A 16089-nucleotide genomic window follows, 5' to 3' on the forward strand; every position below is an offset into this window, starting at 1 on the left:
GATTAGGGAAGTGATGTTATTTATTCATTTTAATTATTGTCGATTGGACAAGTTTGAAAAATGTTATACACTCGTTTCTTCCTTCATGTAGCTACAGAATCTTTCTCTACCTTTATTGTTTTATACGCATTTTAGTGACTCATAATGGATATATATATATACATCATACGGGATATATATATATATATATATATATATAGGTATTATTTAGTTGAATATTTATTGTTGGTTTACGTTTATCGATGAAAATTGATTCTGCTATCTTCAATTTGAAGTATTCTCTGTTATAATAAATTGCTTTGGTGTTATAACACTATTATAACAAGGGAAATTTTAGATAAATACGTAAACCAGCTATATATATATATATATATATATATATATATATATATATCGATACATACGTGTATGTATACGCTGAAAGAAGACCGTAATTAACAAATTGCTTTCGTCTTTCTAACGGTTAATAAGCTATGTAGGGTGCAATTAAAAAATTTTAAAAATTAATCGTTAACTATAAAAAGCTAAAAATTTGGTAGATTTTATTACTTGTATGTATTATTGTATGCACGCAATTATATAATGGTACATTTTTTATTTGGAAAACGATATTATTTCGGAACGAATCCAAGCGCTTTGTTTGTTTGACAATCTGAAAATATTCGCTTTCCTTTAACTTTCAGTGATAGTTATTAAAATCATAAATGAGATTTGTCTGTTACGTAATATTGTAAATTCTTATAACATGTTAAATTATTTGTTTATAGTGTTTGTATGCTTTTGAGCATTAATGATAGTTAAAAATTATTATTATTTATTCAAGTATTTTATCCTACATATAAAATTGTGTAATGGATGTGTTAGCGTGTTTTCATGTGCGCAACAAAATTTTTCATTTTTTGTGTTTATTTTTATATTTATAATATTGAAATGTATTACATATTGTACAGTGAGAAAAGATGAATTAATATAAAAACGTTTACCGTGTATGATGCAGTTAAATTCCGATCTCACTCTTAAATATTTTATGCTGTGATATATATATATATATATATATATATACCTATATATATATATATATATATATATATATAGGTATATATATATATAAACTTTTTAAAAATTTTGATGGTTCGTTGGCTACTTTGTAATTTGTTCAATGGCTAATTTAGTTCAGTGTGAAAGTGCAGCGACTGCCGATCATTTCAAAGTCATTTGACTCCTTTCCTTACTTTGAATGTTTTGTTATTCCTTGTGTTACAGAGTGGATGCTGGATACAAAATCTTACTTCGATCAGTCCTCTTTATTCAAGTAAAATACGTTGATGGGATAATTAGGAAAGTTGTGAGTTATGAGACGATAGTAATTAATAATTGATTGATTGAAATTGTTAGATTATTATGAATTGTGACATATGAACATTTTGTACGAACATACTTTCCATGCCTAATACAATACAGGTAAATATTTTATGCTGGTGTTCTATCGAGATCCAATTTTAAATTTTTCTTATTTTAGCCAACTTTTTTTTTATTAAAATCCACTTTTAAATTAATTTATCAATTTCTTTATTTATAAATTTTGTAGTTGTAACATTACTTATTCAAATTATATATCAAATTTTAAATGGAAAATTATTAACCAAGAAAAAAATAACAGTTATGGCGGAGAAATTGCTTAAAGCTTTCGAAAATATGAAAATGTTCAATGTTGCTGATGATGACAGCCTTTCATTTCCATCTTTCCCACCAAAATTAGGGTCAAAATTAAAAGACGTTGCCCCACTGACAAAAAAAGAAAAAATTCAAAACTCAAACGTCATAACCGACTGCCTCACGTCAACGCATTTAAGAACCAATCCTGATTTTTCAAAGTTTTTAAGTGCGTCAATTGAATTGATGCTATCACTAAGTGATGATGAGGAGTCTGATGTTCGCATTGTTGCAGATGAGTGCCTAAATAAAATCATCAAGTCGTTGACGGAAACACACATAAGTAGAATACAAGTTGAACTGTACAAAGAAATAAAAAAGAATGGAGCATCAAGATCTTTGAAAGCTGCTTTGATCAAGTTTGGTAATCTTTGCCATCATATTCGTTCTCAGAAATGCAGACCTTATCTTGTCAACATTTTGCCTTGTTTGTCAAGGATTAGTCAAAGGAGTGATGAATCAATTCAAGAATGTCTTTTATCATTTATGCACAATATTAGTTCTATCCTCATTCCTTATGCTACTGAACTTGAAATAAAGATGTTGATGAAAATGTTTCTAGCAAATGTGGTCAATTCCTCTCCGTGCACAAGAAGAACAGCTGGTCAGTCACTGGTTCTTATCTGTCTCAACTCTAATTTTTCAAGATCATCCGTCATCTGGTTATTTCAGCAACTAATCAATGACCTTTCTAAAGACTCACCAGATAAAATAAGTCTCACCGGTTGGTTACTGGCTGCCAGACATCTTTTATCTTATCCAATTTCTAATCTGAATGCATCAGACAGACACAACTCAGTTCATGATTATAATTCATCTCTCTCAACAAAGCAAGCTTTACTTATTGACAAGTTATTGGCTCAAGTCTTAGAGTTGATACTTAAGTACTGCAAACACGAGGATCATAATGTGGTCAACGCATCACTGGAATGTTTGCTCCAATTCCTAAAGCATATTCCAAGTAGTGTTAGACAGGCACTTGTCAGTCAAAATGGTTTTCAACTTTTAAGCCATGCTACTGATTTGTCAGAAAACAAGGAACCAAATGCTGCGGCCACTGTCATTAATGTTGATGTGAAAGAGACATTTGAAATGCCCTTCAATTCAGTGGATGAGTTATTGGAAACTCAGACAGACTTGACTGTTTCAGCTTCTATCAATGATGATCAGTCAGAAGTAGCAGTGGAAGATTGTGATGATGCACTGAATGAACTGGCTGCTGCTACTACCACTAATAAAAGTATCAGTGACAGTTCACTCTCTGGCATTGCTCAAGAAATAAATTTGGATTTTTCATCAGTTTTACCCTTAAATTATTCTGCTGGTGTGAGAGTCTCTTCTAACCTCACTCTAAATCAACAGGATAATGAGGATTGTGATGTGAGTAAAAAATTGAAGCGTGTCAATGAAAACAATGATGATGTTGATGACACAGGAACATTGTATGACACAACTCAACCACCCATCCTACATCTTGCTAGATTTCTCTGTAAAGAATTCCTCCTATCAGGAAAAAAAAGTACTCTAATGGATGACTTCCAGGTACGAGTTAGTGTGAAGGTCATTTCAATTAGTTGTTTAACTTTCATTGTTGAGATACACCCCTACGTACTTGATGAGAAATTGAAGAGGAATTATGTAGATGGTGATGTTCAGTTTATGCATGACGTGTTGTTATATAAAAGACATGCAGACCCACACATCAGAGGAAATGTTGCACTGCTTGTTGGAATGTTTATTTCTTCATTAATTCTCAATTCAAATCTGGACCATAATGCTCATCGACATCATCATTTTGAAGGCAATCTGCAGTTGAAGATGTTGCTCCAGGTTTTGATTGAGATTTTCAACTCTGAATCATCAGTCGCCAGCAAATGCAGTTTGGAAGCCTTACAGTCATGTTTGCCTTTATTAGTGAGCAGTTGTTATGGGGAGGATGCATTGGAAATCATCCAGCATATTTTCCAAGTCAATAGTAACAGTTACTGGCTCGTTAAGATTGAGTTGCTAAACCTGATGGCAGTTCTGGACTACAAAGATATTTTACACCATCAAAAAATGCTTCCTTCTTTCAATTCAAAGTTAGTTATATATGATCAAGTTCTTGATATGATTATGACAATGTTGGGAGATGATGATTCAAGAGTTAGAGATGTAGCAACCTCAGCTATATGTCAAATAATTATGAAGCATTTTCATAATATGGAGAATAGCCACCTGGATTTGATAATGTCACAGGCATATCAATGCAGACCTGATCATTTGTTATTTGATGAGAACACAGATTCTTCACTATCTCGAGTTATTAGAATGATTTCTAAACACATGCTTCATTCAACAAGTAAACAACTGACTGCAGGCTGCTCTAATGCCTTGTTGAAATTGACGCACCAGTTTCCAGTTGATAAGTTCATGAACTCCTGGATGGTACTTTTCACAAATTCTTCTGCAGCCAGTTTTAAGCAGTTTCCTAATATTAGACTTAAAAATCTCGGACACATTCCAAGTCTCAACACTGCTAACGTGACTGCAGCAGGAAAAACATCATCAACAACTGCCCCTGCTGCTGCTACTAAACTGAAAGCAACAAACGAGAGCATGAGTGCAGCAGCAGGCCAGGTCATCAATGAATGTGATTGGTGTACAACATCTGTCGGTGGTTTGTTACCTTTTATCATCTCCAACATCACATCATCATCATCACTGGCACATGATATGAACTTTCATTCGGATGCCATCAGACTTGGTGGGAATATTTTTATTGGACTGGCTAGAAGACGTAGCTTGGAAAGAGCAAAAATAAACTCTGAATGTATGTGGATGATTCTAAATGATCGACATCTTGCACAACTTGCTGAACAGTTCTTCGTACATCTCATGAAAATGATGAACATATTCAGTTTGGTCATCCTCAACTGTGCAATCCCAACTTCTACAACATCAACAACACCATCAACTACATCTGCAACAACTATCAAATCACATTCATCACTATCATCATCATTGTCAATGCCATCCACGGGTACAACAATGCCATCATCTTCTTCATCAGCAGCAGCAACTGCTACATCTATGGTCAGCCCAATAAAGAGGAAGATGAAGTTAATAAAGGATGAACCGATGAGCAACACACAAGACAAATCATCCTCTGTTAATAAGGATTTATTATCGCTTAAAGAGGTCTTGGGCGCCTTTCAACATCTTCAGCACTATCAACAACTTTACAATGTACTGAAAATTTCTCATGCATCTTATAAGATATCAGGTGACTTCACAAGTGACAAATTTTGCCTGATGCTTCAATCGACACTTCAAGTTCTCTCGCAGATGCTGGACATGTGCAGTTACAGGGAGGTGGGCAGGTGTGCAGAGGAGATGCTCTCCTACTTGGCGTCCACATTTTCTATTGATCCTGTTAACACACTCATTTCCACTCAGCAGTTATTGAAATCTCTTTTTGGTACTAATTTAATTAGTTCCGTGGGAGCTCTCGATCAACCAACAGTATCAAGAGGGATGGAAGTATTAACAGAATCTTCAACATCACCTACAAAAACCACAAAACGACAACAAGAGAATAAGTCGGACATATTTAGAATTTGTTTCATAGATCATCTTAAATGGCATAAACAAAATTTTAGCAAGCTCGCTACCACTATGAATGAATCTCCTGATAAGTTGTTACATTCATTCAGAAACGTTGAACACGTTCAGCATGTACCGGCGACCAATAAACTTTTGCAGAAGTATGATAAAACATCGATAGCCACCTTCATAAAGTTATTTGAACCTTTGGTCATTCGAGCATTGAAACAGTACACAATAAGCAGTGCTGTGACATTGCAAATACAAGTACTGCAACTGCTGGTGAGCCTCATTAAACTGAGAGTTAATTATTATCTACTTGATTCTGACCAAATATTCATTGGGTTTGTTATGAAGCAGTTTGAACAAATTGAAAGTGGGCAAATAAATCAGAAAGAGAGTCACATACTACTGAGTGAAATAATGAATTTCTTGGTGCAATTATCTGGTGAGAAGTATCACAGTAAACCTGTCATCACCATTCCTAAAATAATTCAACTCTGCGATGGTATCATGGCAAGTGGTTTGAATCCTGTTAAGTTTTGCATCCCAAGCTTGCATTACGTAACTAAGAGTTTGTTCGCATTAAAATATGAAAATTTGTCTAGTAATTGTAGTACCGGTAGCAGTGTTAGTTGTGGAAGTTGCAGCAGTGATATTGAAAGATGGTCAGTCAGTATCATGTCATCATCTCAGGAGGTCGAAACTCAGAGAGAGGTTGTCATATCCATGCTGTTGCGAGTTCTTTCCCACTGTGAAGCACTCGAGCTCTTTATCCTGGTGCTGAAGCACACACAGGTGGAAAGCATTGAAAAGTGGAACAAGACATCTAGACAGCTGGCCGATGTATTTTTCTATTTGTTCAAGAACGATAAGATATGTATAGAGAATATTTCTGATATAAAAATTTTGGAGGCATTGTTGCTGAACATGTCATCTTGCGTGTACAGGCCTGCTAACACTCTGGTCAATCTACTTTTTTCATCACATTCAGTTAATACTATTTCAGATTTAAACAAATGGTTGATGAAATCATTGTTTGCTTTCAAGGCTTTAACGTCATATTTATCTGAAACTTACATCGAGGCAAAGTCGCACGACATGAATCTCTCCTGGACGACTAACTTCGAGGAGATGACGTCATCATCGTCGTCCTCTTCCTCGTGTCTCTATTCTAATGAGGAGTTGTTGTTGCCCAGATTGCTTGTCGACGCAATTTTAACATCCATGCTCCACGTACAACGAACTGTTGAGCAACAAAAGTTTCAACTTCACCGACAGCAGAAACATCATCTTCCTTCATCTCATCAATATACATTAACGCAAAATGTTACCAACAACCTCGCAGCACACCTCCGCTATGAACAGCATCTACAACATGAGCTGCAACAGAAGTCTTTTGAAGTTTTGTATTATTTAACCACTGATCTTCTGACATATGTTGTTTATTCAATAAATGCTGGTATATTGGAATGGACTAGTGAACAAATGAATCATTTGATGAAGAGCACAGAGTATGTACCCATCGTAGATGAAATAAATGAGAACATTATTCTATTGACCCGTCTGCAGCCTGCTATCTCTACTAAGTGGTTTCATCTCATTCTCTCTCTTAAGCTCGTTGACTTTGAACAACAGTCTCAGCTATCTTTCGGACCTCCACTTTTAAATTATCTATTCGAAAGCGAAAGTGAATTTTTACCCAGTTGCAAACAATTTCGTCAGAAACAACAGCAAAAACATTTGAAACAAAAACATCACATTAAACCACAACAGTATGTTTCATGTAATCAAATATTTGTACAGCAGGCTGTTTTCTGTCTTCTTTCAAATTACTCTATGTCCAACAGTGATGAAAAGTTGATTGTATGGCTACTTGAAAGAAATATTGATAGATTGATTGCTCTTTATAATAACTGCCAGTCTGTTTACCAATTTGTAAGGCACGTGCATGCAAATGAACGACTCAGTCGACTACTTTGTGACTTGACATTGGCTCATTATAGATCGAATAGAAGGATGCACAGCCAGCCACACAAGATACGTGATATGCTTTCATGTTTGTCGCGAGTGCACATCTCTGCGGTAGGTCACGTGACAATCAAACTGATTACCACAATGTTACCTCACATCTGTTTGAATGTTTCTTACTTGATTGAAAAGATGGTATCGTCCTACATTAACATTATGTTGACCACCGATTCCATTCAGTGCAACAAATTGATTAGCGAGAAAGAGGTTGATGAGTTAATAAAATGCCTGGCAAACTACAGCTCAAAATGCAATTTGGATGAATTAGTTGTGAAGCTGAAGGAACATATGAAAAGTGGAGTCAAAATGGATAAAGCATCATCTTCACTTGGGTTTGGCGCTGTCTCAGAACTTAGAAATTGTATAATTGACAAAGATATGATGTTTGAAATAATAAAGAAAAAGTGTGAAATTGGTGCATGCAGGGTGGATGACTGTGCAGTGCTGTTGGCTTCACTTAGTTATTCATCCATCAAATTTATCATGGCGTCTGAAAATTTCAACCCGGAAGTTTTGAAATCATGTTTTGATTTGGTGGCCATTCAGTGGAATCTTACAATATCACGAACAATATCATCGAGCTTGAGTGATTTCTCAAAGTTAGCTATTAAATCGTTGCATGATAAAATAAAAGTTGTGTTGGACAGACTTCCCACTCCTCATCAGTTGCTCTTCATTAACGACCCAACACACGACAAATACACTTCTGACGTTTTGCTGCTGTTTAAGGAGCCTCAATTCAACAGGTCTGTCAACGTTCTCTCACGGGTACTGCAAAGTTATTTAAACATCCTACCTGATGCAAGTGAGGTTGACGATAATGTTTGTCGGCTGGTCGTGCTGTCTTTTGAACTGTTGCATTTTCATTTGATTAAGAATGATGATGATGAAGATAGTGATGGTGACAACGATGAGGATGATGATGAAGCTGGTGACCTGCGTTGGAGTGAAGTCGTGAGACTGTTAAATCTTCTCAACGTATTGCTGGCCAATGACAATTTCAAGAAATTTTTTTATTCTGCTAACAACAAGAACAACAAAAACAGCAACAACATTGAGGATGGTGATAATAATGAAAACAAATCATTTGCTCTATCGGTTATATATCACACATATTACATTCTACAATTTAAAATTTTCAACCTGGGTTACAAGAATACACAGGCCTTGTACCAAGTGTACAGAAAAATACATCTTCTTGATAATGATGCTCAGTTAAAATATGCTTGCGAGATGATGAATGATATGACAGCTCATATATATGGCAACCTCAGTGACAACCACAAATTTCTGCTGATGCTGAACCAATCTAATGTTCCTTCATATGTTCATCTTAGCAGCTCCATGCCTACATTTATACGTTCACCTTTCAGAAGATTGTTGATAAATCTTAGTCGTCTGCCTCTGGTTAACAGTTACGTGCGTACCCCACAGCCAGTTTGGAGGATGGGATGGAACCCGACGTGCTCGCATCCGAACGCAACGTCACACCCTCCAGTACCATTCAGTTATTTGAGAGAAAAACAAGTTCTCATAGAGTACATCTGCCGAGTTAATTCCATTGGTTCGTTTATTATTTGTAAATTTATTTGTTTATTCATCGTTCGTTTGTCATTCGTTCATTAATCATTGAACTAACTTACTATTGGTTCGTTTGTGATTTATTTATTTATTCGTTCATTCATTCATTCATTTACATAAGGTTGGACAAGCAGGCAGCAGTTTGAAGAAACTTGGATGAGTTTTTTGGGGGTTTTGAATCCATCGCTGTACAATGAAGAAGAAAATTCAACTGAAGATTGTCACGAAAATGTACACTACCAGATATTAGCCATGCGATCAATCACATGCCTGCTTCTACTAACTTCACACACACCTTACCCAGGTAATCCTTCAATTGGCAGGTTTTTGCACATGCCCAGAAATCAACTAACTTCATTTCTCAAATCCAATATTGGTTTAAAACTTTTGTCAATTCGTCACCTTCTTGAATATGATTTGAAAAATTATCGTTCTCATCTCCACCTTCAGCAGGAGATGTTTGGAAAATCATCGTCAACAAACGGCGCAAAGTTTCTAAAAACTTGCGGTCTTCTTCCATACTCGAAGAACGTTGAATGCGTGGCAGCACTTGGCATTAGCAGTGGCAGTTGCGCCGAAAATTTTTATATGCCTGGCCAGCTGAGCGTCTCGTGGATGATTTCTACTCAGCAGCAGCGAGACACAGATAATATTACAATTGCCATTGACGCACTATCAAGTAAAACAACGAGTAAAACAACAAGTTCGGCTGTACAAGTTGTGCACAGCACAGATAATTTTATTTCTAACGTAGCTGCCATTTCTACTGATAATACCGCTCCTATTGCTAGTGTGGCTACTTCTCCTACTACTGTCAAAATATCAGAAAAATGTGCAAAACTTACAGCCACTGATAATGACTCGAAAGATGATGAGAGGTATATAATGATAAGAGAGTGTTTCGAAGATTTTTACTCATTCTCTAGATGTGATTGTTATTTAATTGATGAACCACTGGATGTAAATTCTTGTCTTCAGCTCTTGTTGGACCTCTATGGAACTTTTATATCCTCCCATTCGTCGAACACATCTTCATCTATTTCTAAAGTTCATCTCAACCTTCTTCTAGAAACTGTCAGGTCATTGCTTCTGCTGTCAGATGTCTTTGTGAGTGCCTCGCAGTATGAGCTGATGCTTATGAGTATGATTGACATTTATAAAAGCCACCCCCAGGAAGATGAACTCTTGCTATCCTATGTTGTTCTGGCGATCTGCAAGTCTGCTTCTATCCAAGGCACGGTCAGTTGATTGATTGTTCCACTGACTGACTGGCTGGCTGACTGGTTACTATTTCCAGTTTGAATGATTGAAAATTAAAAATTTGACTGAGTAAATAAAAATTGATTGATTTGTTGGTGAATTTAATAATTAATTTATTTTTCTTCTATTCCGTTTCATTATATTAACTATTCTTCTTCTCCAAAATAAGGAAATGAACTTGATGTTTAGAGTTCAGAGGGTCATTGAATCGTGCCTGAAGAGTACCCACCTACCCACCAAGATATTCACGCTGTATGGGGGCCTCTACTTATTTGAGAGCAGCTGTCCGGAGAATGCATCTCTTCTGCTACCTGTCTACGTTGACTACTTAGTAAAGTCCCTTGGTAACTTTTCGCCGTAAGTAAGGCTACATGATAGTGATGGCAGTTGAGCTGATGTTTTAATTCTGATTTAAATATGCTGAAATAACGCACAAACCTACATAATCACAAACAGATCGATCATATATAGTCAGGAACATGTCATGGTCATGCTCTCATTAGGTTTCTTAATTATGGAAAAGTACTTCCACATTATTCGCGATTCCGAATTCAATGTTACCTTCACGAAGGTACCTTGGTAGTTATAATAATAGTAATAATACTGATAATTATTATAATTATTCTTAAAAATGTAATTATTTTAATCCATGCTAACATTGATCTTAATTAAGTTCTGAATCACGAGTTCAAATATTCATTCTACAATTTTTGTTTATTTACAAAAATCAAACTGAAAAATGAAATACAAAACATGAATACAACCTTAATTTAAACAGTTTTTGGCATTGTTGATTCGTGTGAGGTTATATATCGTAATATTGATAGCTAATTTTCTGACAACGTCAATTCTTACGTTACATTTATTTTTAATGAAGTTTTTCATAATTAATTTAAAAATGTTTGTTAAAGGTTTGTTATTTGTTCCTAGCCATGGCTTTCACTTTACTGATAACATTCACTTTTCTTTTTAAATAGTTGCGCTTATTTAATTCCATTATTTGAGTTTATTATAATTTGTATGATAGCTCTGTTTCAACATGGTCTCCATTTATGAAGACGCCATTCCACTGCCTCTCTACGAAGCTGTCATGACGGGTCTGGAACGCCTGCTTGTTTGTGGTTCTGCAAGTTCCACACATCACATCATCGATCACCAAGCGTTAACGAAGCTGGCTATTGAGAGGTTGGTTGTGGTGACTCGTGTTTAAATATATGGTGATAATGACGACCATATTCATGATGAAACAGTTGTTGATAAAGTAAGTTGGTGTGTCTATTAAATTTTCTACAGGTTCTCGCAGCAAAACACAAAACGATCACTGATTGCTTTCAACGTTCTCATCTCCTGCATCTATCGAGGTCGTTACTGATGATGATACCGATGAACAAAGTGATGATGATGATGAACAAGATGATGATAATGGTGTAGGTAATGACGATTACAAAAATGAGAACGACGTTATTGGTGGTAACGCTATCTCATCGCATTTTCAGATGAGGATTTATGCACATGAAGTGTTGATTGTTACATATAGTGGAAAGAATTGATGAATTTATAAATAAATAAAATATGCATTAACAAGTTGGTAAATAAATAATCATAAAGAACTGGAAAGCACTTCAAATGATGATGGCGACGAAGCCAACTTGATGGAAGCTGCTGGAGGAGATAGGAAAGTGCAGTTGATGGAGAGAGCCACTATAATATTTGATAGGTCTCTTTGATTTTAGTTGTTATTACTAATATTACTTTATATTTATTATGTATCAAGCAATAAAAATAAATGAATAACATGACAACAATACCGGCATGCCCAGACGAAAGTAATTATTTCATAATGGCCTATGTAATTCGTGTTGTCATAACGTAGATGAGTCAAATAATTAAATAACTAAATGATTGATGTTTGGCACATAGAGTAAGGAAGGGTCTACCATTTGAAGCCAACATCGTCCTCCACGTCCTCCCAAACATTCTTTTTGACTTTTTTGAACCTCACGAAATATTAAACAAAATCATTGGTGAATTCCTTTATAGTCAACACAGCCACGCACAGCTTTTTGCTCAACTTCTTTTCAAAGTTAGAATTTTTTGCGCTTTCCCCTTTTTTTTCTGCTAAATTTTACTTTTTTCGAATTATTTGATATAAAATTTTGAATATTTTGTTTTATGTCTAATTAAAGAGTTGCTTATTGTTAAAATTTTTTATTAGCGACAACTAAACTGGTTTTTTTAAATAAAAACCCCCAAAAGGTCTTTGATCATATGTTACAAAAGAACCAATCATCGTTGATTGTCAATTGGGTTATGTTGTCCTTGTCTAACTTTATGCAAATAACACCACTATCGGCTGCTGTCTGGAGTCTGACGTGCATTTTTATGAGTTCATCGCAAGAATGTCCCATAAGACCATTGTAAGAATCATTGTTGTAACCTCGTATTTCGCTATTTTTGTTGATGTCTAACCAATTAAATTGTTCGTTATCAAGAATTACATTTTTTTATTATCATGGCGGTTGTTTATAATAATTAATAATTATAAGTTTCATGATGCTAATTTTTTATAGTATTTTGATAAGGTTCCCACTGGTGCTACGGCGATTTGGACAGTTAGATACATTTGATCTGCAAGCATTCTGCAGCTCTGGAGTGAGCTTCTACAACCAGCTGACTAAACTGAAAAGCAACGACATGGACGGCAGTGTCGATTGTTCATTCGTTTCTATCATTCAATCACTAGCCCAGGATAAATTGCCGTACAAACTTTTGCTTGAATCTATCATGCAATAACTCAAAGAATGTATTTATGTATGAATAAATTAATTTATTTATCGCTTGACGGGTTTGTTGATTTTGTCTGAGGGAATGCATTTGATTACTAAATAGATCAACGAATCAATGCTAGAAAAAAAATGAAACGTAAAATGATTGTGGGTGAACAAATGCAGTATATTTCATGTTATGTATATTAAAGTTGATGATAATGATTCATAAATTCAAGTGAAAAACTACTATTTTTTCGATTATTACATGACTCGTACTAATGGTCTGTTAGCCGCAGTGAAGTAAGTAAAACGTAAAGTAACTGAGCTCATTCGAATCTGATAAATATTACAGTGCTAAAGGCAACTTTTGATTCACAATTTTTACTTAAAAAAATTACAAAAAGTTGGAATTTTTACGCCAAAAATCGGCTAAGTCTTCATTAGTTTTGACAAGCTTACTGGCAAACAACTACAAATTGTTACATATCAAAACAAATCGTACATTTCAATAATAAATTTGCTTGAATTGCGTAGTTATCGTCAAAATAAAATTGGATTGGTGTCGAATGAATTAAAAAGATTAGAATTTACTTTTGCAAGCGATCAAGTTTAAGACAGAAACAATTTTTACAATTTACCTGTTAGAAAAAATTAAAACCTCAAGTCCTTTCCTTTTAATTTTTTATAACTATTAAATTGTTTAATCATTATTGTAACTATTTTTATTATAATAGTATAAATGGTAAATTAGTAAATTATTTGTTTTTTATTTAATTATGATATGAATTCAAATGTATAATACATCATACAATCATAATTATTCCAATATAAAAAAAATCATTTTTGAAGTATATTGTAAAAATTATGGTCTATTACCAACATATATATATATTATATAGAAATAATATGTATATATATATATATATATTCAATCCAATTCAAAACATATACCTACATAAAAATAACAACATAAATGAAAATAAAATCGTATAGCTAGCCAATGAAAACAAGTTTAAATTAAACCAAAAATGAGCAGAAATTACTTAGAGCAAAAATGGTCATCAAAATTTATCAAATTAAACAAAACAATTGAATTTATATTAGAAGTTTTTCCTTATAACTTAACTTAAATAATTGAAATAATTAAATCATATCCTGTAAAATAAATTTGCTCTTAAGTCAAAAATCAATTTTTAAATAGCCTGTAACTAGATACCTGTAAAACTAAACACGATAGTTTTGATCAGTTTTAAAACAAAAACTGAACATGAAATTAAAACAGTACGAGGACAATACAGTTGTATAATGGAATGTGCCGAGTTGTTTTTTGCAATATTCAGAAGATTTAATTAAATATGAATTAAACATAACAAATTTCTCCTTAACTATAACATCAAACAAGAATAATAATAATCTGAGAACTTAAAGTTTAGGAATAGACAACAAATTAGACAACGATAAATAATCTGAAATATGATCATATTTATTCAGATCATAATAAAAACGAATAAAGAAGTATAAACATCTATCTAACCCTAATACAGACGTATGCAATATATGATATATGAAATAAGTAAACCATAATTTAAAAATTAAGTAATAAGCTATTCGTAGGTACCTTATTATCAAAGTTAAAAATTGTTGTACAAGTTCAATTTTGCAAGAATAAGATAGAGTAATGAAGAGGAGGATGAAGGAAGAGATCATGATGAAGAGGAAAATGATGATGAAGAAAGAGATAGATCAAAGAAAATAGAAGATCACTATGAAAAATTACCAGTTAAAAATTTACAAGAAACACATTTATAAAGCACATACAAATCTAAACAGCTTGATTCTAGATACGTCCAGCAAAGACCAACACAAAATTGTGGCATCCACACATTCCTGTTTCTGCTGTTGAGAGGTCAGCTCATTAATTTGGAAGTTGAAGTTGCACCCATTTTCTAAAAATTTTAAATTTTCTGTACATTTGTACAAACAAAACACCATTAAATAGAAACTATTAACAAAACTTAATTAACCGGTAATTCATTAAGAATCGTTGCAGCATCATTTGTGACAATAAATTTTCAAGATGGTTGGTGACTATTTTATTCTGGCCGTCATATGCATCTTTAGTTGTGTTGGCTGATTCCCTACCAGCCTTGATGTCACTAAATATCAATACATACAGCTTCATCCAAGTCTATAAAGTGCTGGGTTTGAATAAAAATATTGAAATGAAATGACTCACCCTCCAGATGTTGAATATAACACATAAAAATTAAAAACATAATTATAACATAAAAACATACCATAACAAAGTTTTTAATATGGATCCAAGAGGAGCCATTCTAATCCCTGACAGGGCAACTCTGGGATATTAATATCCTATTTTTGCCAATTAGCTTTAAAGTTATTAGTTGTTTCTGAGCATGTTATTTCCTTAAAAGTTGTGGGTGAATTTGTAACGAAATTGTTGTCAATATTGCAGTTTGTGGTTTCAATTTGATGTTCTGCGGCAGCTGGCTGATTGGATTTGTTGATAATGAAGCACTCATTATAGGAATCATTTGGTGAATCAGCATCAACATCTTTAACATTATATTCTTTGAAACTATTTTTAGAATTATCATCAATATAATTTTTTGATATTTTGTGGCTCAATGTTTATAACACCATCCTCATGTTTAACTAAATCAAAAAAACTATCAACATCATTCTTTTCTGAATCTACTAAATTACCAACCACAATCTTATTTGCATCAATTAAATTATCAACATCAGTTTTATTTGCATCAATGGAATTGTTAGTGTCAACTTTATTTGGACCGGTTGAATTGTTAACATCATTAACATTGGAATCATTTAAATCAGAATTACTAACAGATAATCTTTCAAAAAGTTTTGAGCATGCATCAACATCGCTATGAAGAGCCTCGTCCATTGTTGCTGATGTTGTCATTCACACTGTCACAACCGCCAACGATAAATTCGTCAGTTCGTAGTTGACGCATCATTGTTGTTGCTGTTCAATTGAACTTGGAAGTAATGTTGTTGTTAATGCAGTTACCTCAATGAAGGCATTCTGAATGTCCAAGCAAGCTAAATTTAAATTCAAATTAAGAAAATTCAACTGTTCATTCATCTCTTAGATAGTTAAATAACT

At 33.8% G+C, this 16089-nt stretch overlaps 2 protein-coding genes across 2 annotated transcripts; one reads left to right on the top strand and one right to left on the bottom strand.

Moving 5' to 3' along the window:
• Positions 1 to 1662: 1662 nt before the first annotated feature.
• HELRODRAFT_170769 (hypothetical protein) lies at positions 1663 to 12963 on the top strand (the record flags this gene model as incomplete). Its single annotated transcript, XM_009016564.1, has 10 exons — positions 1663 to 8893; positions 9032 to 10127; positions 10360 to 10527; positions 10627 to 10741; positions 11198 to 11355; positions 11464 to 11531; positions 11779 to 11887; positions 12091 to 12253; positions 12427 to 12587; positions 12741 to 12963. The coding sequence occupies 10 exons, from the start codon at positions 1663 to 1665 to the stop codon at positions 12961 to 12963; spliced, it is 9492 nt and encodes a 3163-aa protein (XP_009014812.1).
• Positions 12964 to 14741: 1778 nt separating this feature from the next.
• HELRODRAFT_170770 (hypothetical protein) lies at positions 14742 to 15867 on the bottom strand (the record flags this gene model as incomplete). Its single annotated transcript, XM_009016565.1, has 2 exons — positions 14742 to 14884; positions 15666 to 15867. The coding sequence occupies 2 exons, from the start codon at positions 15865 to 15867 to the stop codon at positions 14742 to 14744; spliced, it is 345 nt and encodes a 114-aa protein (XP_009014813.1).
• Between the last annotated feature and the right edge of the window lie 222 nt (positions 15868 to 16089).

The sequence above is a fragment of the Helobdella robusta genome, assembly GCF_000326865.2.
Source record: "Helobdella robusta unplaced genomic scaffold HELROscaffold_18, whole genome shotgun sequence".
Classification (NCBI taxonomy): Eukaryota; Metazoa; Annelida; class Clitellata; order Rhynchobdellida; family Glossiphoniidae; genus Helobdella; species Helobdella robusta.